This window comes from Symphalangus syndactylus, chromosome 8, assembly GCF_028878055.3.
Source record: "Symphalangus syndactylus isolate Jambi chromosome 8, NHGRI_mSymSyn1-v2.1_pri, whole genome shotgun sequence".
NCBI classification, from domain to species: domain Eukaryota; kingdom Metazoa; phylum Chordata; class Mammalia; order Primates; family Hylobatidae; genus Symphalangus; species Symphalangus syndactylus.
In genome coordinates this window covers 140,900,966-140,926,454 of record NC_072430.2, presented here as the reverse complement: position 1 = coordinate 140,926,454, position 25,489 = coordinate 140,900,966, and the positions used below count along the sequence as shown (strand labels likewise).

General features: G+C 43.9%; 1 protein-coding gene across 8 annotated transcripts in view; it reads left to right on the top strand.

The window, feature by feature from the left end:
- IQCA1 (IQ motif containing with AAA domain 1) overlaps positions 1-25,489 on the top strand; it is a 178,892-nt gene that overhangs the window by 128,242 nt on the left and 25,161 nt on the right. For all 8 annotated transcript variants that reach the window (XM_063645773.1, XM_055291068.2, XM_063645774.1 and 5 more), the window contains 2 exons: positions 8,221-8,328; positions 11,164-11,363. In XM_063645773.1, coding sequence (XP_063501843.1) covers positions 8,221-8,328; positions 11,164-11,363 — 308 coding nt within the window. The remainder of the gene's footprint in view (positions 1-8,220; positions 8,329-11,163; positions 11,364-25,489) is intronic.

The window sequence follows — 25,489 nt, the reverse complement described above, 5'->3', positions numbered from 1 at the left end:
CAGTGAACCTTCAGCTTTCCCAATTGTCCTGATAGTGTCCTGTATAAATATTTGCCTTTCTCCATCCAAAATCCAGCCAAGGATGGTGCAAGTGATTGTTGTGTCCCTTCCGTCTCCCATACTTCCTTCCGTCAGGAACAGTTTCCCAGCCTTCCGCCATCTTTCACAACACTGACATTTTTTAAGAGTCTGAGCTGTTCACAGACTCTCTCTCAATTGAATGTGTGTCATGGTTTCCTCATTATTCGATTCAGGTTAAACATTTTGACAGGAAAACAATGGTGTCTCCCTGTCAGTGTTTCCCACTGGGGGCACTTAATGCTACTTTGTCCCATCAGTGGTGAGGTTAAGTTTAATCCTGTGGCTTAGGTGCTGTTCCCTGAATTTCTCCACTGTAAAGCATCATCTTTCCTTTTATAATTAACGAGCAATCAATCCAAGGGGTGATATTTTGAGGCTGTGGAGATTCTGTTCCCAGCAGCCTTTCAGTCAGCGTTTTAGCACCCCCTGATGATTTTTTATCTGCATCAGTTATTGCTGTAGCAGTTGTAAAAGTGGAGATTTTTCTCTTTCTATCATTTCTTCTACATTGAATAGATATCATTCTTCTGTAAGGAAGTGTGGAATCTTTTAAAATTGTGTTATCAGTGTAGACACGTGGATTCTTTTTTTATTCAATGTATTATCGTCTGTCCCCATCATTATCCATCCTGATATTTACATTGACCCAATTTTGGTCTGTGAGGGCGAGAAGGCTGGCATTCTCCTTTGATCAAAGGATGGTTATTTTAATCCCTTTGCAAGACAGCCTTGTTTTCTTCTTGAGGGCATAAAGGAGCCCTCACATTTCCTAATAGCATAAGAATTTTGCCAGAATATTTATTAAGATACGTTTGAGTTTCTATTTATTTTACTTTCTGTGTTTCTTCAAGTGCTGGAGAATTTTCTCCTGTACCTTGATTCTGTTTTGTTAATTCTGTTAATATTTTAAAATGGCTATTTTTAACAGAACCGTCTCTTATTTACGGTTTGGATTTCTGAACAAAAGATCCTAGTGCCAAGTACAGTGCCTGGCACGTGGTAGATTCTCATCACCTATGTGCAGACTGACTTCTCAATTAATTATTAATTTCTCATGCCTTCTGAACTTTTTCAATGATCTGTCAATTTCCAGGAAGCATCTTTAAGATGCGTAAGATCAAAGTAGTTGGAGTCAGCCGTTTAAGAGTGACTCTGATATGGTTTAGATCTGTGTGCCCACCAAACCTCATGTAGAATTATAATCCCCAGTATTGGAGACAGGGCCTTGTGGGAGGTGAGCGGATCATGGGAGCAGTTTCTCATGAACTGTTTGGTACCATCCTCCTTGGGACTTTCCTCATGGTAGTGAGTTCTCACGAGATCTGGTCATTTAAAAGTGTGTAGCAGGCTGGACACAGTGGCTCACACCTGTAATCCCAGCACTATGGGAGGCCAAGGTGGACGGATCACCTGAGGTCAGGAGTTTGAGACCAGCCTGACCAACATGGAGAAACCCCATCTCTACTAAAAAAAAAACAAAAAAAAAAAAAAAGGAAATTAGCCAGGCGTGATGGCACACACCTGTAATCCCAGCTACTCAGGAGGCTGAGACAGGAGAATCGCTTGAACCCGGGAGGTGGAGGTTGCGGTGAGCCAAGATCGCGCCATTGCACTCCAGCCTGGGCAACAAGAGCAAAACACCATCTCAAAAAATGATAATAAAAATAAAAACATAAAAATAAAAGTGTGTAGCACCTCCCCCTTTTCTCTCTCTTGCTTTCGTTCTCACAATGTGAGACATCTTGCTCCGCCTTTGCCTTGTGTCATGATTGTAAGTTTCCTGAGGCCTCCCCAGAAGCTGAGCAGATGCCAGCATCATGCTTCCTGCATAACCTGCGGAACCATGAGCCAATTAAACCTCTTTTATTTATAAAGTACCCAGTCTTGGGTATTTCTTTATAGCAATTCAAGAACAAATTCATACAGACTGTAAGTGAAAATGACTCAATCTAACCAAAGTAGTCAAATATCCACCAAAATCTGGCACACTTTGACTTTGTCCATATTTTCCTTTTTTCCCAGTTAAGGTCCTTAGCTTGAAAGATGGCAGTGTATCTTCCCAAATCCCCACATAGTAAAAATAGAGCAACTAGAAAACAAGACCAAAACCCCCCAGGCAACACTTGCACCAAAACTAAATGACAAGTTTTCCCCATTGAGCCCCAAAGTACAAGCTTTAGGGACACCAAAGGACCTGAGAACAGGAGACCCCAAAATAACCAGAGAGCAATGGGCCAGGTAAGAATCAAAGCTGAAACTAGGAGGGCTTTTGCCCACCTCAATAGCAGATGAGTGCAAAGGACCCAAATAAGAAAGTGTGAAAGGGCTGGGGCAGTGACCCACCCCTGTGCCTTCCTCCACAGGGCCCATACTACAAAGAAACTCTTGGGAGTTAAATCAAAATTGAACAGGATGGGAAAAGTAAAGATGAAACATAGAGAAGGCTCAGAAGAAATTAGGGGAGGTGACCAGAGCCAGAACATCTCAGAAAGCAAGCCACCGCATTTTTAACATCTATAAAGATGACAGAGGAGGGGGCTCTGTGAAACTGGAAAAGCTATCCTGCGCCACACTTCCTTCTAAAAGTATTGGACTATTTACTCATATAAATTTGAGCAATGGAAAAGTTCAAGGTCAACGCCCATGCAAAATTATCATAAGAAAAAAAGAATAAGAAAACATTAACTTCCCAAAAAGACATCTCCACAAAGCAGGTCTATACTGAAACCTATTTCAAAACAGGTTAATATACAGTAAGAGGCCAAGTGCGGTGGTTCATGCCTGTAATCCCAGCACTTTGGGAGACTGAGGTGGGAGGATCACTTGAGGTCAGGAGTTCCAGACCAGCCTGGCCAACATGGAGGAACACCATCTCTACAAAAATTTTACAAAAGTTAGCCAGGTGTGATGGCACATACCTGTAATCCCAGCTACTCAGGAGGTTGAGGCAGGAGAATCGCTTGATGCCAGGGAGGTTGCAGTGAGCCAAGATTTTGCCAATGCACTCCAACCTGGGGGACAGAGCAGGACTCCATCTCAAAAAAAAAAGTTAATATACATTAAAAAATTATAGAAGACGTGTAAGAACAGCATAAAATAGAATGAGTAAAACCCAGAAATGAGGTGACAAATCTCAATAAATATAAAGGGGAAATGTTTTAGAAAAAAAACAAATTATAATGAATACAAGAGCAAATAAAGATAATAAATAATGCTTTAAGAGAAATAAAAGGCGAAAGGACAAGTTTTTAAAAGTAAAATTGGAAATGAAAGATATTAAAAGAATTCAAAAGAGCACATCAAATATTGACGACAGACAAAGAAAATCCAACATACAGATAATACGAGTCCCTAAAGAAGAAAATCAAAGCAAAGGAACAGAAAAAATGCAAAGAATTTTGGCTGGCCACAGTGGCTTGCACCTGGAATCTCAGCTCTCTGGGAGGCTGAGGCAGGAGGATCTCTTGAGACCATGTATTTGAGATCAGCCTAGCAACACAGCAAGACCCTTTTTCTACAAAAAAAATAAAATAAAAACTAGCTGGGCATGGTGACACACACCTGTAGTCCCAGCTACTTAGCAGGCTGAGGCAGCAGGAGTGCTTGAGCCTAGGAATTTGAGGTTGCAGTTAGTCAAGATCACACCACTGCATTCCGGCCTGGGTGAAAGAGCAGGACCTTGTCTCAAATTTTAATTTTATAAATATATATAATTTTAATTCATGAAAATTTCTTTTAGGCCTTTTCCTGTTTAGAAAAAAAAAGTGCAGCTCGCTGCTAATGCTCATTTAACTTTAAGTAAACATGCTCTTTGAGGCTGAAGAAAATCTGACTGATTTTCAATGTGAAAATAAAATATAAAAACTGTTCTTGGAGTTATTTCTAAACAGAACTAATATCAGAATCTTCTGAATCGTCAGAATTGTCTATTTCAGAAAACATCAGATTCGTCAAATGAATCTTCAGCCAGCAACCATTGGAAAACAATGTCAAGATCATGCATAGGAATGCTACGTTTCCTAGGGTTTGATATTTTCAGCAATTGAGAATTACTATATTTTCTAAATGGAAATACCACTAGTGAAAACAGAATGCTATAAATAGAGTGATGTCTTTTGTTTCTGAAGTCAATATACTAGAGCTATGCAAAAATAATAATAAAAACGAGATATTTTGTGGCAGAGTTATCTTGGGGTAAATGCTGCAGCCAAAAGCACCTCTGGCGAGTATTCTCGGGGCAGATGGGAAAAGGGTTTAAATGTTTAAAAAACATTAAAACCACATAATGAAAGACCACACTATCTATCTGAGGATATTGACTCAGATTGATCAAGAAGACATTCTAATAAAAGTCATCAGCGCACACAGCTCTTATGCATTGCACTCTCTCTCCTGAAGATGTCTTTGGGCATCTATGTAAAAGAGATCATAGGACTTGGAAAGGAAAGAAAATTAGATTACCCTCAGACTTTTCCACAGCAATGTTTTACACCAGAAGTAAATGGAGTAACATATATAAGATGCTCAAGGAAAGGAAGCAGGATCCTAGGATTTTGTACCCAGCCAAGTTTGTTTTCAAGTACATAGGACACAAACTGATAAACATGCAAGAACTCAGCAGTTTTCCCCCTGAGCCCTTCCTGAAGAATCTGCTAAGAATGACCTACTGACAATCAAAAATGACGCAAGACACCTTGGCACAAGGATTGGGAGTCAGCATTCTCCATACACCCATAAAACCCAGACAAGGTGCGGGCTTCAGGAGAGAGAGTGCAATGCATAGGAGCTGTGTGCGCTGACAACATGTCATTGCAGACTTCCTACCTTAGGGGTACTGGGCGCTTGCACAGCTGGGAGCTTCTTCCCGATCACATAAACTCCGGGGGCTTGGGAATGCCCCCCGCCTCTGGAAAGCACACTGCTGTCAGCACCCAGCGTTCTTCCTGATCACATAAACTCAGGGGGCTTGGGAATGCCCCCCGCCTCTGGAAAGCACACTGCTGTCAGCACCCAGCGAAGTCATGCCTCGTCATCTTGTCTAAGAAGAGTATTAACGAGATGAGGACCCAGGCACTCTCACTCACCCTTGGGTTCCCTGGTTTTGAATTTATTATCTTGGTTCCTTTTTAACACCTTGACAATAGAGGCATGGTCCACAGGGTTCCTCTGTTGCCCATTCCGTTGCTCCAGAGACCAGCGCTGCAAAGCCTGAGTGCTCAGAGCCCTTTATTTCTCCTGCTTCTAGAAGATGAGAGAGGGTGGATGTGGGCTGTTCCTCCCCAGCCCTTCATCTAGGCAGGGCAGGAGCAGGGATCCCTGGACGCAGAATGTGGTTCCCCGGATGAATGTCTCCACCAGGCCAAGAATGCTCTACACAGATCCAGCGTGCTCAGCTGCTGGACATGAAGTTGCTTTTTTTAGTCTTGAGATTTGTAATCCCACTCTGTCCTCAACACCATTGAACTCCCAACAGTGATTAGCATCACAACAGTCATTAGAATCACAGCAGATAAGAGCTACAGGAGACACGGGGAGGAACAGAGCCAGAGGATGCAAAGTCTGCACTGCAGAGCTGGGGACGACCCCTTCCTCCAGGCCCAGCCCTCGGCTCCCACCAGCCCACCCCCACCACCCACCCCACTGCTTGCTGCACCCCCGCATGGCCACCCTGCTCCAGAACTGGCCCTGTGCCCAGCAGCAAGCACCTGCCACAATCTCAGGTGTGCAAGAAATAGCGAGTTCCTTATTTTCTTTATATCATCTTAATTTGGCTTCACACCCCCTGTACTACCAAGGTGATTTAAACTCAGTCCTTCTTGCCAGTCCCCACCCCTGCCCCTAGGTATCCTCAAGGCCCCCAGTTCCCAGGTAGCACCAGGGTGCTGCAGAGATATTCTGGGGGGCCAGTGCCCATGAAGGGCCCCCAGACCTCCCAGGCCTGGGGCTGGATGCCGGCTGCTCAGGGACCACTGACCAGTCTCTCCTCCCAGGCGCAAGGAATCTCTCCTTCCTCTCGTCCTTCTGAGGCTGCCTCCCTCCAGGATGCCAGGCCTTTACTTACTCTTTCTGTGCCTCAGTTTCCACTACTATGGGATGAGGTAATTACAACGAATGCCGCACTAAATCGCTGTAAACATTAAGCAGGTGGCTGGATGGAGCAGCCCGGGCTGCACCTGCATGGCATTCAGCTGCCCCTGGCGTGTGGCTGGCGATCTTCGGTGATTCTTGGTGTAAAGCCATCACTTCCTTCTCTGCTTTTATCTTCACGTGGTGCTCTGCCTCTGTGCATGTCTGTCTCTTCCCTGTGTCCAAATTTCTCCTTTTTTATAAGGACACCAGTCCTGTTGGATTTAGGGTCCACTCTAATGACCTCATCTTAATGAAATTTATCTGCAACAACCCTATTTCCAAATAAGGTCGCGTTCTGAGACGCTGGGGATTTAGACTTCCACTTAGAATTGCAAGGGGATTCGATTCCACCTGTCATGCAGCCCCTGTTTGGTTTTCTGCCTCCTTGATCTGGGTTTCCTGGCATTTTCACGCCCTCTATCCCAAATGCTTTTTCGTCTGCCACTTTCTTCTTCTCTCCCCTGTGGAAGATCTAATGTCTGTGCCGGGAATCCTGAACTTTCCCAGTTCCGAATGCACAGATGGGAAGGGGCATGGCTTCTGTGCGGGGCCACCGCAAACACAGGAATGTGCTTTCAGTGCGAGTCTCAGAACTTGGCAGGCAGCCCGAGCTACTTGTGTCCTTGCCTCTGTTAGAACCAACACCCACTAATTCAACTGAATATAATTTGTTTAAACAAAATCTGTTAGGTTCTAGAAAATATGGTGCGTCTGGAGATTAATACGGGTTTAGATAAGCAGGAAAATTGGGGTCACTTTCCTGTCACCTTGAATGTCATGTTTACTGGCAATGAGCGCTGGATTTAACGGTCGTTACAGGATCTCTTTCTATTCTAGTGGAGGCTAAATTAACCACTCTTCTATTTATTACCTGCTCATTAAAAAGTATGGTATCTGAAGCCATAATAGATGCTTTCATTATCACTCATTCTCCCAACCAATGCCCATTGTCCTTGCCAAGGACGTTTTGTTCATGTGGAGGCTCTGAAAGGCTGCCCCCCGCCCCACAACAAAACAGCAGTCACTGTCTGAATTTTAACTCTAATTTTCTTAGCATTTGAAAATGCGTAAAAGCTTGGGATATTTTCAGTGTTTCCTACACACATGAATGTGCATATTGTACTTGCCGTACACATGTAGCATCCGAAGCTCTGCAGGACCAGGACTCGCTATAGGAAGAAAGCATCAGGGAAAAAAATCCAGACATGGTGATTCATTCATTGAATATTTTTACTCCGGATTCAGATACAAATCAAGAGAGAATCATATGAACCTATAAAGGGCCGTCCTCATGACAAATGGAGACAGCCAAACTAATTTTCTTGGTGACCTTATCTAAATTAGTTAGAAAATAACACTTCAGATTTATGACTAGTTACAATTAAGCCCTTTGATATCTTCTAATTAAACCTGTAAAGATTTATTTCTGTATTATTCCTTTGGTAATCTCTTAAAAATGATAAAAATGTAAATGAATATTACCCTCAAAAGGAGATGTTTCTATTTATCCTAAATTAGACTCATACCTTTCCTTTCAAATGACTGCATTTTATGCTCAGATTTACGCTGCTCCAATACAAATTCTACATCGATCTTAAATAACTTATTTTTAAAGTTTGCACAAATGTTATACATAATCTCTTGCAATATAAATAAAGCAGAGCCCCCTATATTTCAGCCTTTTTTGTGTGTCCTTTTTAGCACTTTGTCCCATTTCACATAACTCAATATTCAAATGTTGTTTCAGAAAGTATTAGGAGGTTAATATAATAGTCAACATAATTCCCAGTTTACTCTAGCTAGTAGAGCAGGGCTTTCTTGCCTGGATAGTTTTTCTCCAAACCTTTATCTGAGAAAAGATGTGTTCTTTATAATGACTCTCCTAATAGGATTCTCTTTGCTCTGAAATGTTCAATTTGTATTCTCCGATCGTTTTGCAAATGCCAAAATTATGCAGCTCAGACCAGCGCTGTTGTCCATTTATTGTTCCTCTGTTTCTTTTCTCTCCAGGTGACTACAGCTACCTGGGGACTACTCTTCGCCAGGTATCCATAGAACCCATGCCCTCCCTCCTGGATGTCAGACAGCTCATCACGTTGTACGGAATCTGGCCATTAGGTAAAGATTCGGCGTGCGCGCATGTGCCTTTTCCAAAGCAGCTTGCACCGCTTGCTGGTTTGGACAGTGTGTTCCTGTTTGTCATCAAAAGTGCACTGCTGCTTAACTTTTCCTACCGAGAATTCTGAGTGAGCACAGTTTCGTTTTGGCAGTGCACCCGCGAGCACACAGAGTACTCCCAGGGAGAGCACTTCTGCACCCTCTCTGTGTGCCTGCTGAGCAGTGCTGGGCTGAAAGACATACAGGCAATGAGCTGGGGAGATAATAGGCAAAGCAAGCACCTGCAATTACGAGTAATCAAATTAGAGAACGGGCTAGGGCTGCCACTTGCCTTTTACCCACAGGCTCCTATTACTAGGTCCTAAACAGAGGCAGCCTTTCAGGATTCAGTGCAAGTGTGTTTCATGGATCTAAAGGATCACCTTTAAGGCCCTGCCAGTTTTCACCGAAGTCTACTCTCACTGCTAAATGAGGTTCAATTGTGACTTTTTTCAGACAGACACACTAGAGCTCTGTGGTGTGCAGGTGATGCAGGAGAGATGGGCTCTCCGTAACACAGATATCTGCGGCTCACGTTCGCTTTTTTCTTTTTTTTTTTTTTATGGCTTTGATGTGTGTATGACCTGAATCACCAGGGGCAGGATGGCAACTCCAGCCAGGAGTTTCAGTTCTGACAACAACTCTCAACTAGAAATAACCTTCCATGTGTTTAATTTGCTTTAAAATGAGATGGGAGTAGTTCAAACCCTTATTGTTCCACTTTGACTTCAGAACTTAAGCCTATTGGCAAAAAATAGTTAATTCCTCTTCTAAATTAATGTCAGAAGTAGTAAATGGAATTTGGGGTTAATATAGATTTATATATATATAAAATACATGTTTTATATAATAATATATAATAGCACATAATTTATATTATATATAACAAATATATCGTATTTGAGGGGTAACATAATTTGTGGTCAACAGAATAAATGTATAGGTGTCAATGGAAATAAAAGAGAGGAGACCTCACACTTCCGTGAAGCATCATGGAAGGCAGTAAGACAAAGCACCAAGAGGCCAGGTGCAGTGGCTCATGTATGTAATCCCAGCACTTTGGGAGGCCAATGCGGGTGGATCACCTGAGGTCAGGAGTTCGAGAGCAGCCTGGCCAACATGGTGAAACCCCGTCTCTACTAAAAATACATAAAAAAAAAAAAACATAGCCGGGTGTGGTGGTGGGTGCCTGTAATCCCAGCTACTCAGGAGGCTGAGGCTGGAATATTGCTGGAACCCGGGATCATGCCATTGCACTCCAGCCTGGGCAACAAGAGTGAAACTCCATCAAAAGAAAGAGAGAAAGAGAGAAAGAGAGGGAGGAGGGAGGGAGGGAGGAGGAGGAGTGAGGGAGTAGGAGGGAGGGAGGAGGAGGAGGGAGGAGGAGGAGGGAGGAGGGAGGGAGCAGGAGGGAGGGAGGAGGGAGGGAGGAGGGAGGGAGGAGGAGGGAGGGAGGAGGAAGGACGAGGAGGGAGGGAGGAGGAGGAGGAGGGAGGAGGAGGGAGGGAGGGAGGAGGAGGGAGGGAGGAGGAGGAGGGAGGGAGGGGTGGAAAAAAGAGAAAGAAAGAACCAAGAGCCAACAAGTTTGGAAGGGAATGCCTCCTTAATGGGTTGGTGTATTTCACAGCTGCAAAGGATACAAGGTGGTATCTGTGGTTTCCAAGCTGGCTTTGAACACACCACAGAAGGGCCCTCAGGAAGCACCCCACCCGCACCTTCCCTTTCTCACTGAGGAACCTACTGTCCGAAAGGGCTGCAGGGTCCTCCAGAGAGCAGAGCTGTCTGGGGCATTTGTTCTCATGACAGGGCATAGAAACGTTAGGCAGATGAATTTTCCAAGTTTATGGGGAGAATGGTAGGTAACCATAAAAATTACGTGTCTAATCATCACTTAAATTTTCTGTATCTTTTCAATTATACAAGAAAAAAGAAAAGCATAATAATTATATTGACATTTACAGATTATCAGAAAGAGCCCATTAAGTGACAGAACGCAAACTAACATGATAGTAAATGATCTGATCGCAGCACTTGCCAGAATTTAATCCCATTCACTTTTTAGCTGCTCTGTGCCCAATACCTGCTCTGCTGTTGTTCTCTGCAATGGAGAATACCCACACCTGAGGCCCCTTCTGGGCACTAAGGAAATTGACAGTGTGGTGGAGAACACAGGGCATGAACCTCTGAATGACTCCAATAATTCAAGTCACTTCATTATCAAGTGTCAGGTTAACTCTGCCGCTACTGACAGCTAGAAACCAGGGCAGGAGAAAGAAGTTCAGGCTACTGCTGCCTGGATCTCCGTCTTCCCTTTATCTCACAAGAATCACTAAATGGTAGGCAAGAGGGTTGCAGGGAAATAAACACTTAGTCAACCTTATCGTCTATGTCTCCACATTCCTCTTCCCAAGCTTTCAAAGAATTTAATGCTGCTGCCGACAAGCAGAGAAAGCACTCAAAAAAAAAAAAAAAAAACAGCCAGAGGTAAGCTATTGCAGGAATGCTCTTTAAAATTATGATTTTAGGGGAAATACTGATGTGGAGAGGGGGAGAAGAAGGGTATTAAGGACCTGCAGAGACCCTATGGCTCTACCACGAGCCCTGACATACAAATTAAAGGTGTCACAGAGCCGGCTGGGATGGAGGCGTGTCTCTGGTTTGAAATGCTTTGGATGCCTTTATCACTGTTGCAGAAAGTGGGGTCATGCGATGCAGTTTTGACCTGGAGTTATCCTAGTTGAAGAACCACTGATTTTCTTGGCAGAACATCAGCACCTTTGCCTCTGCCTTTTTTAGGTTCTGCAGCAGTGCATGAGAAAGCTCCTTTGGTGAAATCGTTACTGTTAGCCGGACCGTCTGGGGTAGGGAAGAAAATGCTGGTCCACGCCATCTGCACCGAAACGGGAGCCAATCTCTTCAACTTGTCCTCCTCTAACATTGCTGGGAAATACCCTGGCAAAAATGGCCTCCAAATGATGCTGCATGCAGTCTTCAAGGTATTGATTACATTTCTTGGTTTCCAACTCTCCTCCCTCTTTCAAATTACATTTTCAAACCCTGCAGATAATTTCCTTTGGCAGACAAGCATGACTCTCTTAAATTTCCTCATTGTCTACTCCTGCAAATTACTTCATTATTGCGTATGGCCAAACACACACAATTAGAAACAACTTTTTTCTTTCCGTAAGCACCCTACTGTGCCATCCCAATCACCCTCCCTCTGCCACAGGAACCCTTCTGGAAATGCTTTCATGTCTCATTGAAAATTAAACCCACAATTTCTTTGTTCGGCCCACCTCACTTTAATAATTGGCATCAGGTAGAGGTATTTGCATTATTTGGATTCTTCCTCACATGACATGAGTTGCCAAGGTATGGCACCTTCTGTGCTTCTATGCACTCCTCACACAGGTGTGATGGAAAAGCCTGCAGGCACCTAAGCCGACCAGAGTAATGTAAAGACGTGGTGATATCACAGGATCTGAGCAGCTCTGTGATCTTAGCTAAGCTCCTAGCTTCCCTGGGTCTCCATTTTATCATCACAAAATGAATGCATTTGAAAGAACTTTGATACAGAATATTTTATATTTAGGATCAAGGCTTTACAAAATTTAATTTCTACTTGGTTGAGAACCTCCAGGTTAGCCTTATGCTATTCATTTCAGTTACTGCCATGCCAGCTTTTACTGTATCAAAACCTGCATGGTGGCAAACACTGTCCCATATTGGAGGCTAGGTGTTGGCTCTGTATCTGCTTTCTAAGGGGCTCTAAAGCATGAGAGATGCTCATCAACGAGGCCGTTTGCAGGAATGATAAACGGACAGGAATGTCTCCTTAGTGTCATGCTAATACACCAAACAACAAGGGAGCGACAGCGGTAGGATTTCTTTTTTTTTTTCTTTTTTCTTTTTCTTTTTTTTTTTTATTATTATACTTTAGGTTTTAGGGTACATGTGCACAATGTGCAGGTTTGTTACATATGTATCCATGTGCCATGTTGTTTTGCTGCACCCATTAACTCGTCATTTAGCATTAGGTATATCTCCTAATGCTGTCCCTTCCCCCTCCCCCCACCCCACAACAGTCCCCGGAGTGTGATGTTCCCCTTCCTGTGTCCATGAGTTCTCATTGTTCAATTCCCACCTATGAGTGAGAACATGCGGTGTTTGGTTTTTTGTCCTTGCGATAGTTTACTGAGAATGATGGTTTCCAGTTTCATCCATGTCCCTACAAAGGACATGAACTCATCATTTTTTATGGCTGCATAGTATTCCATGGTGTATATGTGCCACATTTTCTTAATCCAATCTATCGTTGTTGGACATTTGGGTTGGTTCCAACTCTTTGCTGTTGTGAATAGTGCCGCAGTAAACATACGTGTGCATGTGTCTTTATAGCAGCATGATTTATAGTCCTTTGGGTATATACCCAGTAATGGGATGGCTGGGTCAAATGGTATTTCTAGTTCTAGATCCCCAAGGAACCGCCACACTGACTTCCACAATGGTTGAACTAGTTTACAGTCCCACCAACAATGTGAAAGTGTTCCTATTTCTCCACAGCCTCTCCAGCACCTGTTGTTTCCTGACTTTTTAAATGATGGCCATTCTAACTGGTGTGAGATGGTATCTCACTGTGGTTTTGATTTGCATTTCTCTGATGACCAGTGATGATGAGCATTTTTTCATGTGTTTTTTGGCTGCATAAATGTCTTCTTTTGAGAAGTGCCTGTTCATGTCCTTTGCCCACTTTTTGATGGGGTTGTTTGTTTTTTTCTTGTAAATTTGTTTGAGTTCATTGTAGATTCTGGATATTAGCCCTTTGTCAGACGAGTAGGTTGCAAAAATTTTCTCCCATTCTGTAGGTTGTCTGTTCACCCTGATGGTAGTTTCTTTTGCTGTGCAGAAACTCTTTAGTTTAATGAGATCCCATTTGTCAATTTTGGCTTTTGTTGCCATTGCTTTTGGTGTTTTAGACATGAAGTCCTTGCACACACCTATGTCCTGAATGGTATTGCCTAAGTTTTCTTGTAGGATTTTAATAGTTTTAGGTCTAACATTTAAGTCTTTAATCCATTTTGAATTAATTTTTGTATAAGGTGTAAGGAAGGGATCCAGTTTCAGCTTTCTACATATGGCTAGCCAGTCCTTCCCAGCACCATTTATTAAATAGGGAATCCTTTCCCCATTTCTTGTTTTTGTCAGGTTTGTCAAAGATCAGATAGTTGTAGATATGCGGCATCATTTCTGAGGGTTCTGTTCTGTTCCATTGATCTGTGTCTCTGTTGTGGTACCAGTACCATGCTGTTTTGGTTACTGTAGCCTTGTAGTATAGTTTGAAGTCAGGTAGCGTGATGCCTCCAGCTTTGTTCTTTTGGCTTAGGATTGACTTGGTGATGCAGGCTCTTTTCTGGTTCCATATGAACTTTAAAGTCGTTTTTTCCAATTCTGTGAAGAAAGTCATTGGTAGCTTGATGGGGATGGCATTGAATCTATAAATTACCTTGGGCAGTGTGGCCATTTTCACGATATTGATTCTTCCAACCCATGAGCATGGAATGTTCTTCCATTTGTTTGTATCCTCTTTTATTTCATTGAGCAATGGTTTGTAGTTCTCCTTGAAGAGGTCCTTCACATCCCTTGTAAATTGGATTCCTAGCTATTTTATTCTCTTTGAAGCAATTGTGAATGGGAATTCACTCATGATTTGGCTCTCTGTTTGTCTGTGATTGGTGTACAAGAATGCTTGTGATTTTTGTACATTGATTTTGTATCCTGAGACTTTGCTGAAGTTGCTAATCAGCTTAAGGAGATTTTGGGCTGAGACAATGGGGTTTTCTAGATATACAATCATGTCATCTGCAAACAGGGACAATTTGACTTCCTCTTTTCCTAATTGAATACCCTTTATTTCCTTCTCCTGCCTGATTGCCCTGGCCAGAACTTCCAGCACTATGTTGAATAGGAGTGGTGAGAGAGGGCATCCCTGTCTTGTGCCAGTTTTCAAAGGGAATGCTTCCAGTTTTTGCCCATTCAGTATGATATTGGCTGTGGGTTTATCATAGATAGCTCTTATTATTTTGAGATACATCCCATCAGTACCTAATTTATTGAGAGTTTTTAGCATGAAGCGTTGTTGAATTTTGTCAAAGGCTTTTTCTGCATCTATTGAGATAATCATGTGGTTTCTTCCCTTAGCCACGTGGTCCCTCCCACTGCAGTGACTCAGGACATCCCACTCTCTTTTTCTCTCCTGCTTGTAAGGAAGGAGTTCAGAGAGGAATCTGTGGAGTATACAATATGTAACCACCATTTTCATGCACTTTATGGTCATTGTACAACTTTTTTTTGAAATTTATATTGAAGTCATTTACCTACAGTTGATGCTTGAACAACACAGGGGTTGGGGCACTAGTCCCCTGTGCAGTTGAAAATCCACATATAGCTTTTGACTCCCTAAAAGTCTAATTACCAATAGCCTACTGTTGACTGGAAGCCTTCCTGATAACATAAACAGTTGAATAACATACATTTTGTATGGTGTATGTATTACACACTGTATTCTTATAATCAACTAGAGCAAAGAAAATGTTATTAAGAAAACCATAAAGAAGAAAAAATTTATTTACTATTCATTAAGTGGAAGTGGATCATCATAGAGGTCTTCATCTTTGTCTTCTTCACATTGAGGAGGCTGAGGAGAAGGAGGAAGAAAAGGAGGAGTTAGCCTTGCTGTCTTAAGGGTGGCAGAGACGGAAGAAAATCTACGTGTACATGCACCCACACAGTTCAAATGAGTGTTGTTTAAGGGTCAGCTGGACCTTTCATTGGGTTATTGTTTTCATTGGTTCATTTCATTGTTTAGGTTAATTTCATATTTTTTAGTATTTCAAAATTTCTGAGAATTTTGAGGAGCTCTCCAACTATATGCATTTCTGTATTTCTCCCTGTAGTACTGTCAGTTGCTTCATATATGTTGAAGCACTGTTATGAGATACATCCACGTTTAGGATTGTTATGTCTTCCTTCCTGGTTGATTATTTTATCATTATGAAATGACCCTTTTTGTCCTGGAAATACTCCATGTCTTGAAATCTACCTGGTCTGATACTAATGGAGCCACATCAGCTTTCTTATGCTGAGTGTATACGGTATATTTTTATGCTGTTTTATTTCCAATATGTCTATGTCTTTATAGTTAAAGTGCCTTTCTTATGGATAGCACATAGTTGGGTTTTGCTTTCTTATTCAATCTGACAACCTTTGTCATTTAACTGGAGCATTTGCCCCATTTATTTTTGTATGCAATTATTTAGATGATTGAGTTCAGTCTACCATTTTGCTATTTGTTCTCCATTTGTTCCATTCCTCTTTCGTTCAACTTCTCTTTTCCTGCCTTCATTTTGGTCTCTTTTTATTTTCTTTTTTAGTGGTGGCCTACGGATTACTGTAGTCATTCTTAACTTATCACAGTCTGTGTAGAATTAATATGGTATCTTACATAAAATATGAGAATCTTGTGACAACATAATCCATTTATTATCTCTGTCCTTCATTTTTTATTATACATTTTACATCTATAAATGTTATATATACCATAATAGAATGTTATTTTTGCATTTCACAGTCATTTGTCTTTTTAAAAAATTGAGAGAAGAAATATAGTCTTTTATACATCTCCATATATTTGCCATTTTTAGTACTCGCTTTGTCTCTATCAAGTTAAGTTTTCACCTGGTATCATTTCCCGTTCACCTGAAGAACTTCCTTTAGCATTTATTTTAGTGTAGACCTGCTGGCAACAAATTTTCTTGGCCTTTATTTTATTTATCTTAAAATATTTTTACATTGCCTCCATTGTTGAAGGATATTTTTGCTGGATATAGAATTCTGGGTTGACCTTTTTTTCAGCACTTTTAAGACATCATTCCATTGTCTTCTGGCCTTCATTGTTTCTTATGAAAAGTTAGCAAATTTTTTAATTGTTTATCTCCTGTGTGTAATGTGTAGATAAATAATTCTATCTCCTGTGTAATCTCCTGTGTCATTATTCTCTGAATGGTTATACGATTTTCTCTTTGTTTTGATTTTCATCAGTTTGACTATGATGTGTCTAGGCATTCTTGTTTGGTTTTTGTCGTTGTTGTTTTTGTATTTATACTGCTTGTAGCTCACTGTGTTCATCGAATCCGTAAACATACGTTTTAAATCAAATTTAGAAACTTTGGGCCATTATTTTTTCCAATTTGTATTTACTTCATTCTCTGTCTCCTCCCCTTCCGAGGCTCTAATTATATACACATTTGACTGCTTGATATTGCTCCACAAGTCACTGAGGTTCTATTCTTTCAAATTCCCACATTGGATATTAATCTGTATTCAAATTTACTTACCCTTTCTTCTACCATCTCTAATCTGCTATTAAGCAGATTAGATTTGCCATTTTTTAATACTCTCTTTGTTTCTGTCAAGTTAAGTTTTCACCTGGTATCATTTCACTTTGTCAAGTTAAGTTTTCACCTGGTATCATTTCCCTTTCAGCTGAAGAACTTCCTTTAGCATTTATTTTAGTGTAGATCTGCTGGCAACAAATTTTCTGTTTTCTGATCTTCTTATTTTTTATTTCTGATCTTCTTTTGCTTTTCAGTTCTAGCACTTACATTTGCTTATTACTCGTTTTCATTTCTCTGCTGTAGTTCTCTATCCGCCCATTTCATATGGCCATCTTTTTCCTTCAAGTCTTTGAACTTCATTGCCTTAGAGTCCTTATGTGCTCATTTCAAAATGGGGTCATCATGGGGCCTATTTCTATTTGACTGCTTTTCCCTTGGCCATGCGTCATATTTCTGTTTTTTCATCTGATTGATAATTCTTATTGTATATTAGACATTGTGGATGGTACGTTGTGGAACCTCTGAAGCAAGCGGGGCTTTGTTCCAGCAGGCAGTTAAATTACTGGCTGATCAGCTTGAACTTGCAGAGACTTCGTTTTCCATTTTGTTAATATGGGTCTATTTTGACTTTGTCTGTGGTCCAAAGCAAATCTCTTAGTCCTGGAATATGGTCTTTACTCCAGGGTTTCAATGGAAAGCCTGTTTACCAAGCTCCTCTGACTTGGCAGTAGCTGAGGAATGCGCTCTGTTCTCTTAGTTTTTCATCTATTGCTTTTCACTGAGCTTCTTGGAATCTTCCCCCACTCAAGCACACATCTAAAGTTGGCCAACGATTTGAAGGTGAGCTGGAATTTGAAGCCAGGCAGCCTGACTTGTGGCCTCCATGTGCTTAACTACCAAGCTGTAAGCACTAAGTTCTTCAGAGGAAAGGTAAAATGAACCCATCCTCTTGCCCAAAAGAACACCTAAATTTGTTCATTCTAAACATCAAATTTTGTTGACATTTGTCAAGTAACAGAAGCACATAAATATAAAAATATTCGTGTTTTGTAAGCATCTATATATCCCAGACTGTTGCATACATCACCATGTATTAACTCCTTCAGTCCTTACAACAACTCTATGAGGTAGGCACTATCATTATACCCATTTTACTGATAAGAAAACTGAGGCACAAATCATTTTAGTAATTTTCCTGGTTGCAGTGCAATGATAGGATCTCACACAGTCTGGCTCCAGAGCCTCCAAGTTTCAAAACTGCATTATACGGCCGCTCACTGAAATAGGGCTGAATTAAGTATCCGTTTTCTGAGTCACCAAACAGCTTAGTAGCTCCTGGTGTGAATCTAGGACAGAGCAAGGATGTGATCTTTCTGTTGTCACTCTAGGAAAGTCTTGTTCCTGCTGCTGAGAGATTTTGTCTTGATACCAGATAAGCGATCTTTGCGTTTATTAGAATTATCACAAACTGGCATTGTGTGGACTGCAAAATGCTGGGTGTCAAGTTATTAAAATGTGGACCACCACATTCACCCACCTGGGCCACTTCATGTCAGAGTGCCTGACACACACCTCATTAAACTTCACCTTTCTTGTGTATATAACTGATTAATGAAAGACCCAGAGGTCTCAGGAGTGGGAGTCAATCAATTAAAAATTGTGTGCGGTGAGGCCACCGTGTCCCAGTGTGACTGACAGAGCAGCTATCTGCATTGCAAAGAGGTATTTGCTTTTAATTAACCAAAGGCAAGCGGGACAGGATGCTTGTGCTCGTAAGTTGACAGCAGGAAGCTGGAGTGCCTGACTGTGCCGTGTGAGCTGCAGAACACGGCCGTGGCTCGAGAGCAGCAAAATCGGGTTCATGGCATTTGTAGGAGAAGGTGAAATAACAGAAGGGCCTGATTCCTCACGGAGTCTTCCTAGAGAGAAGTCCTGTTACCAAGTTAATCTTGAGAGGGTAAATAATGCAACTACTGGGAAATGCTCATCATTTCTCACTTCAGGCAGGTGGCATTCGCCTCACTTACAGCACCGTGGAAGCATGCAGGGAAAATGAGTCTCTGATTTGTTTCACAACTGTAAATTCAAATCCATTTTGTGATCATTGTGTTTGGAGAATTTCTTTATTTTACACACAGTAACTAATAGAGTAATGAGTGAAGGGTGAGGGGAAGCGTTTCCTTTTTAAGGAAGACATTTTTAAGAAATGTGTCTACAAGTTAATGACCATTATTTCAGATTCCCTATACTACTAAAGCTATACAAAGAGAATATGCATATCTTGGAAATATAAGGAATATTTGTCTAACCAATTAAGAAATATTTGACAAATGGTGAACATGCAATAAACATTTCACAGATAAAAGAAGTTATAAGGCAGGGCTGTTGCCTACCACCCACCCCAGGTACCAGCCTCCTTGAGTCTGTATAATAAATAGTAAATCAGGGGACAGCGGAGCAGGAAGGGCTTTTTCTGACCCCTGCCCTGGAGTCAGGCACATGCTAAGGCGCTTTACACATACTTTCTCTTTTAATTGCCTCAAAGCTCTGATGAGGTAGGAATTAACGTGCCCATTTTACAGATGAGAAAACTGACACTGAGTGCTGAATTTCAACAAAAATGCAAGAGAACCAGAGGACTGACCTCTGGATTTCAGTCTAGGTCCATCCACCCGGCTCCTCTGTGGGCTCACAGCCAGCAGCCTTACGGCAGCACACCAAGGGCTCTTGCCCAGATGTGGTGTGTGGTGGTGTAGACAGCTAGTCCAGGTGTCAGCAGGGGTGCCTGGCCGTAGCTCATAAAAGGTATGTTTCTGTAGCTCATAGAAGAAGACTCTTCCTGATTAATAACCCAAAGACATTGCTGCTATTTGTGGTTGATTTTAAAGAAAACACGCACACAGACACACAGAGATGTACAATTAGTGTAATACATATGTTAGTCTCATTGTACAAGGTGAACATCAGTAAGGATAATGCAAGGCCTACATCTAGCCCCCAAAACAGGGTTAATCAAAAAGGAGGGGGAGAGGAAAGAGAGGAGCAAGGACATGGGGAGAGGGACACAGGATTTAGCGGCTCCAGTGCAGCCTCAGGTGTGGACACGGTGGGAGGCCAGTGCCCTGAGTCTTGAACGAGTCGTCCATGAAGAGGCCAGGCTCACCTTCCACTGTGTGCAGACGCAGCTGCAGGCTGAGGGGCGATGTGCACATAGGCTGCAGAACCTTTTCTTTTTTACATAGACTATTTTTCAGAGCAGCTTTTGGTTCCTGGCAAAAGGGTGGTCCAGCTGTGTCAGAGGCTGCCGTGGGAAGGGGACTCCCATGATGAAGGCAACAAGAGAGCCAGGCTTCTCCAGGACCTGGGATACACGTCCCACTCCACCTGTCCAGTGACGACAGGGAGCACCCCACGCAGGGAGGGCATCAGGCTGTGGAGGCCCCGGGCGCTGTGTGTCAGGTGTGGAAACACACTCTGCAGGATGTCAATCACCAAAAACACAGAGTGGCACCCACAGGTGTTGTGTATTGGGGCAGTGGGGACGAGGTGGGACCAGGGTTTGATGCCACAAGCATTCAAAATGTTTAGGCAACCCGGAAACACTCGGGGTGGGGGTGATGGAGGTGCCTTGGGAAGTTGAGAATGGCTTTGCACACAGGCTTCTCCAAGCTAGCTAGAGTCCGTGCCACCTGGTGAGAATTCATTGGCCCTAGTGTGGTGGGCAGTGGGCTGGGGAGGCGACGGGGCTTCGAGGGTTAAGTTCAGGGGGTTTGTAAGCCTGACGCCCCCCGCCATCCAACACCTTCCCCTTGAACACAGTCTGGATAAGCACTAATTGCATTAACATGTTCCTGTTACTAGCACCAACCTGCCCCCAATACACACGCACACATATGCACAATAACATACACACACTCATACACACTAACATAACACACACGCACATGCACACACACTGTCACATACATTGACACACACATTGACCACATATACACATACATACATGCATATCCTGTCCTAGTTACTGTGCCCAGTCTTTCCTGTGAGCTCCTGAATCCCAGCTCCTCTCTGGTTCTTTGCTCTGCCTCAGTTTACCTCCCATTCCACCCAGGGTCAGCCCAGCCAGGCTTCTCGTTCTGGTATACCTCTGCCCTTCTTTTGATGATCATTTGTGGTTTATATCCAGCTAATTGCAGTGAGGACTTGAAGTAACCCCTGCAAGTACATAAAAGGTATTACAAGGAAATAGAAGCTTAAAATACAATTTTTAAATAGTGGAAATGCAGGCCAAAATGTCACACGAAGTATTGAAACAGAATCCAAGTGAACAAAGTATGGGAAAGTGAGCCCCCTCCCCCTGCAAATAAGCCTCACCCCCCTGCACCCTCCCTAACCCCACAGCACCTCACTCAGCGACGCCCATTCAGACACAGGCAGCTGCACCCTCCACAGGCAGGGACCGTGTCTCCCAACTCCCAGACACCCCTGCCTCCTACCACAGAGCTCTCAGATGCTCCGTAAATATGTGTGGGATGAATGAATGAATGAATGAGTTTCAGCTGAGACACAGCAGCTGAAAACAATAGTAGCTGTTTTTTTTACCTGCAGTTCTCCTTGGCAAGCAAAATAGGATCCTTTCAGAGAGAACCTCCAAAACGTCCAGGGGTCATCTGGGCAGAGCATCTTCATAACCCATGCGTGCCGAAACACAAACAGGTTTTAATTGTTGAGCCATTATCCCCTGAGAATCTAATTCTGATGGTGAATGTTTGACAGTGTTTCTTTGGAAAATACAAAAGATGAATCCCATAAAATGCATGTGGATAGAGACGTCTTTAGTTGTTTGCTAGAACTTCCTAGAATTTGAAAAGGCACACGGTGGAAATTTGTCTTTATTTCATAATTGACACACAACAGAAACCCTCTAGTGATATTTGATAGTAGCGAAGAGCCCTCTACTGGCAGGTGAAGTGAACTATCCGACAGAACTCTGGAAAGTTCAATTACGAATTAATTAATGTAATTGTCCATGACCTCAAACTATCTGTGGGTAATTTAAATGAAGCCTTTTCATAGCTAAATGAAAATTAGAAAAGCAAAGGATACCATTTTTCATTAGCAAATTGGCAGAGAGTTTGTTATTATTAATCCTCTTCGAGGAGAAGAGTGTAGGGAGCCAGAGCCCTCATTTATTCCTGGGGAGAGTGTAAACAGATTGAACCCCCCGGGGGGGGCAGTGCGACAGCACGCATAAAAACGACACGCGCAGAACGTCCAGGCCCCTCCACCTGGACGCCTCTCCCGGCAGGCATTCTAAGGAAACTCTCAGCCAGGTGCCCTAAATAAGTACTATTTGCGGTAGTAAAATATGGAAACCATCTATACATTCAAAAACAGGGGATTAATTAGAGCCGTAATGCTGGTGCTCCCTGTTAAAATGATAATGGAGAAATAACTTTCATATGACATGAACAAGGCAGCCCGTAAAGCAGTATGTGTTGAACAAGATCCCATTTGCGTAAAGGATCTGTAAGGACAGGAAATGTTCGACGGTTGATTCTAGGTGGAGGGAGAAGAGGTGTTGTTTATGCCATTTGGTATATTCTGAGATTTTTACTAAAGAACACTGCTTTTCTGCAAACTGTAAGAGAAGATCTTATTCCCAGCAGATGCGCCTGCAAACATTTCTTGTCTGGTCTGCACACTTTCTGCAGCAGCAGCCACCCTATCCCCCAGTGTCTGTGGTGCAAGGAAGGTGAGCCCCTCTCCTCCCAGCCCATCCTCCTGCCTTCTGTCCCTAGCCCATGCTATCCCCAAACATTTCCTGGGCACTGACTACCCCATGAGCCACGTCCTCCCCAGGCTTACTGTCTGCCCGTCTTTCTGAAGGAGCCCTCCCTGTCACCTGGCTCTGTTCCCTCCACTCCCTGCCAAGGCCGCCAGTGACCTCCTCATTACCAAACTCTCTGGCCAGCACAGGCCACCGCTGGCCACCCCCCTCCTGCTCGTCGGCCGCCCCCCTCCTGCTCGTCGGCCCCCTGGCTTCGAGACTGGCTATTGCTCCAGACCCATCCCTTCTATCCACGGCTGCTGCCCCTTTGCAGCCCGGACCTCCTCCTCTATCATCGTCTTCCCTGTGTGGCCCCGGGCTCTCTGCCACCCTCTCCCGGCCTCATCCACTGTCCCCCTTTACTTGAGAATTCCTTCCATCCATTCTTGAGGCGTCTACTGCCAGTGGTTTGCTGTGGCCTTGGAGGCCCTTCCTGCCCTTGCCTCCATCCTCCTCTCAGGCCCCAGCAGCCCTCCCTGCCTGCCCCACTGCCCAGGGGCTCATGGCAGCTGGCACTGACCCCCTCGTTACCATCCACTGGGCATCTAGCATCGAGCCCCCTCCTGCAACCCACGACGCACGACCCACTGTCATTGAGGCTGGCCAGTCCTGCCCTCCCCGTCCTGCCCTCCCCGTCCTGCCCTGCCTATCCCCCACTGCGGGCTCTCATCTTCTCCCCGCTGTAGCCCCGCAGCACCTCCCTGCCTGGGCCTTGTCCTCACTGCGCCCACCGCCCACACCTGCCCGCTCCCCGAGGCCAGCACAGCTCCCACCACATCCTCTACACACTCCCCAGAGGGATTTTTCTGTAACATAAAAAGGATCAAAGTTCTTGATTAAAGTCCTTTCCAGGCCTTCCACAGCCTCTAGGATATAAGCAACCTCTGTAGCATGGCCGCGCACTTTTCTGACCCCTTCCAGAAGTGCCAGGTGCTCCCCATGTGCCCCAGGTGAGGACACTTCACCCTGTGCCCTGGCTCCTGGCCCAAGCAGGGCGCTTCCCCCGCTCCAGACCATCTGATCTTCTGGAGATCTCGGAAGGCCTGTCTGCTTTAACTGCTGTCTGTGGTCTCCGTTCCTGGTTCCCCCCACCTGCCCACTTCTCCCACTTTCTGTCATTGGTGCCCCTCACCGACACCCTGATTTCTTTGGAGCACCCTCAACCTCAGGTCTGCTCTCCCCTACCACAGGTGGGCTCCTGGAGGTCAGGGACCCTGCGTTATTTCTCTTTGTGACCCTGTCATCTAGCACAGTGCCTGGCATACCAAGCTCTTCTGTAAATGTCTTATAAAGGAAGAAATGAAAGAACAGCCTTCATTCTACGTTCAGGGCCAAACCTAGCAAAACCTGCCTTTCTTCCCCATGGCAGTCTTTCACGCGTTTGAATACAGCAAACTTACCAGCCTCGAGTCTTCTTTTCTCCAAGAGAAGCAGCCTCTGTCCCTTTCATCCCTCCTGGACGAAGTAGCTTCCGCTTGACACTGCCCCAGTTTCCATGCCTGTCTTCTTTCTGGCCAGACCGGAACATGGTCACCAGGGGTCCCGTGACAAGCAGGCCCCTCAGCTTCCCCAGGGGAAGGTCAGGAAAGCCAGAGATCCCAGCTCTGGAGGGCAAGACAATGATGGCTTTGGCATTCTTCCTGCTGGGATGAAAGATGGTGGCAGATCATACAGGTCAAGGAACAGGCATCCCGTCTCCCCTGGCAATGTGGCGGCCACCTGGTCCATGCAAGGCCTTGTGGGTGCTGGGCAGACCCAGGTCCCATTCCCAACTCCAGCACTTACCAGTTGCTGAGCCAGCACATGACTCACCCCTCACCTGGCTCTGCCTCAGCAGCCTCATCTGTGAAAGGGGAGAGCCGCGAGGTGTGCTTGGCACGCATGGAGCATGTGTCCAGCAAGGATGGAAATGGTGTCCTGGACGCCAGAGCACTTTGCAAACAAACGTCAGTTGTATTGTTATCATCATCTGAGAACACTCTTGGGAAGCATTTTTTGTTTTGTTTGGTAATAATTGAGCCCTTCCAAACCACATCACTCCAGAGTGCCCCGTACAACCCTGTGTGCCCCCAAAGCTGGTGAACTAGGGAGAGGAATTCCTTCACAGGTGTGTGTTAAAAATACAAGAAGCATGGAATTCCCCCATTAGTTCTGAAGGAGCTACAAGTTAAAGGAACAATCGCTAACTTCACAGTCAACAGAATGGTGCCGCCGTTTTCAAAACAACTGATTTAGAATCAGATGCTGGAAACAAGATTGTGGGTCTCAAAATCATTCCAAGTTAGTGCGACTCCTGTTTCAAGGCTGCGCGGCTTAGTTTGTTAAGAGCAGAAAGAGAAAAGTTAACGCTGAAATACTTGGTACTCACATCTGCAATTCCCATCTGGGTTGAGAAAATAGAGGCCTCAGTAGCAACTTTGGAAAACCCATTGCTTGCCACGTGGACACTGTGAGAAGTGATCCACAGCAGCCACGAGTACAGTCAGCTAACACGAGAGACAGTTGTTTTTAACTTTTATTTTAGGTTCAGGGGTGTGTGTGCAGGTTTGTTACACAGGTAAACTCGTGTCACAGGGTTTTGTTGTATAGATTATTTCATCACCCAGGCATTAAGCCCAGTACCCAGTAACGATTTTTTCCACTCCTTTTCCTCCTCCAAACCTTGACCCTCAAGGAGGCCCCAGTGCCTGCTGTTCCCTTCTTTGTGTCCATGTGTTCTCACTGTTTAGCTCCCACTTATAAGTGAGAATAAGTGGTATTTGATTTTCTCTTCCTGCATTAGCTTGCTAAGGAAAGGATAATGGCCTCCAGCTCCATCCATGTTCTTGCTGAAGACATGGTCTCATTCTTTTTTATGGCTGCATAGTATTCCATGGTGTGTATGTACCACATTTTCTTT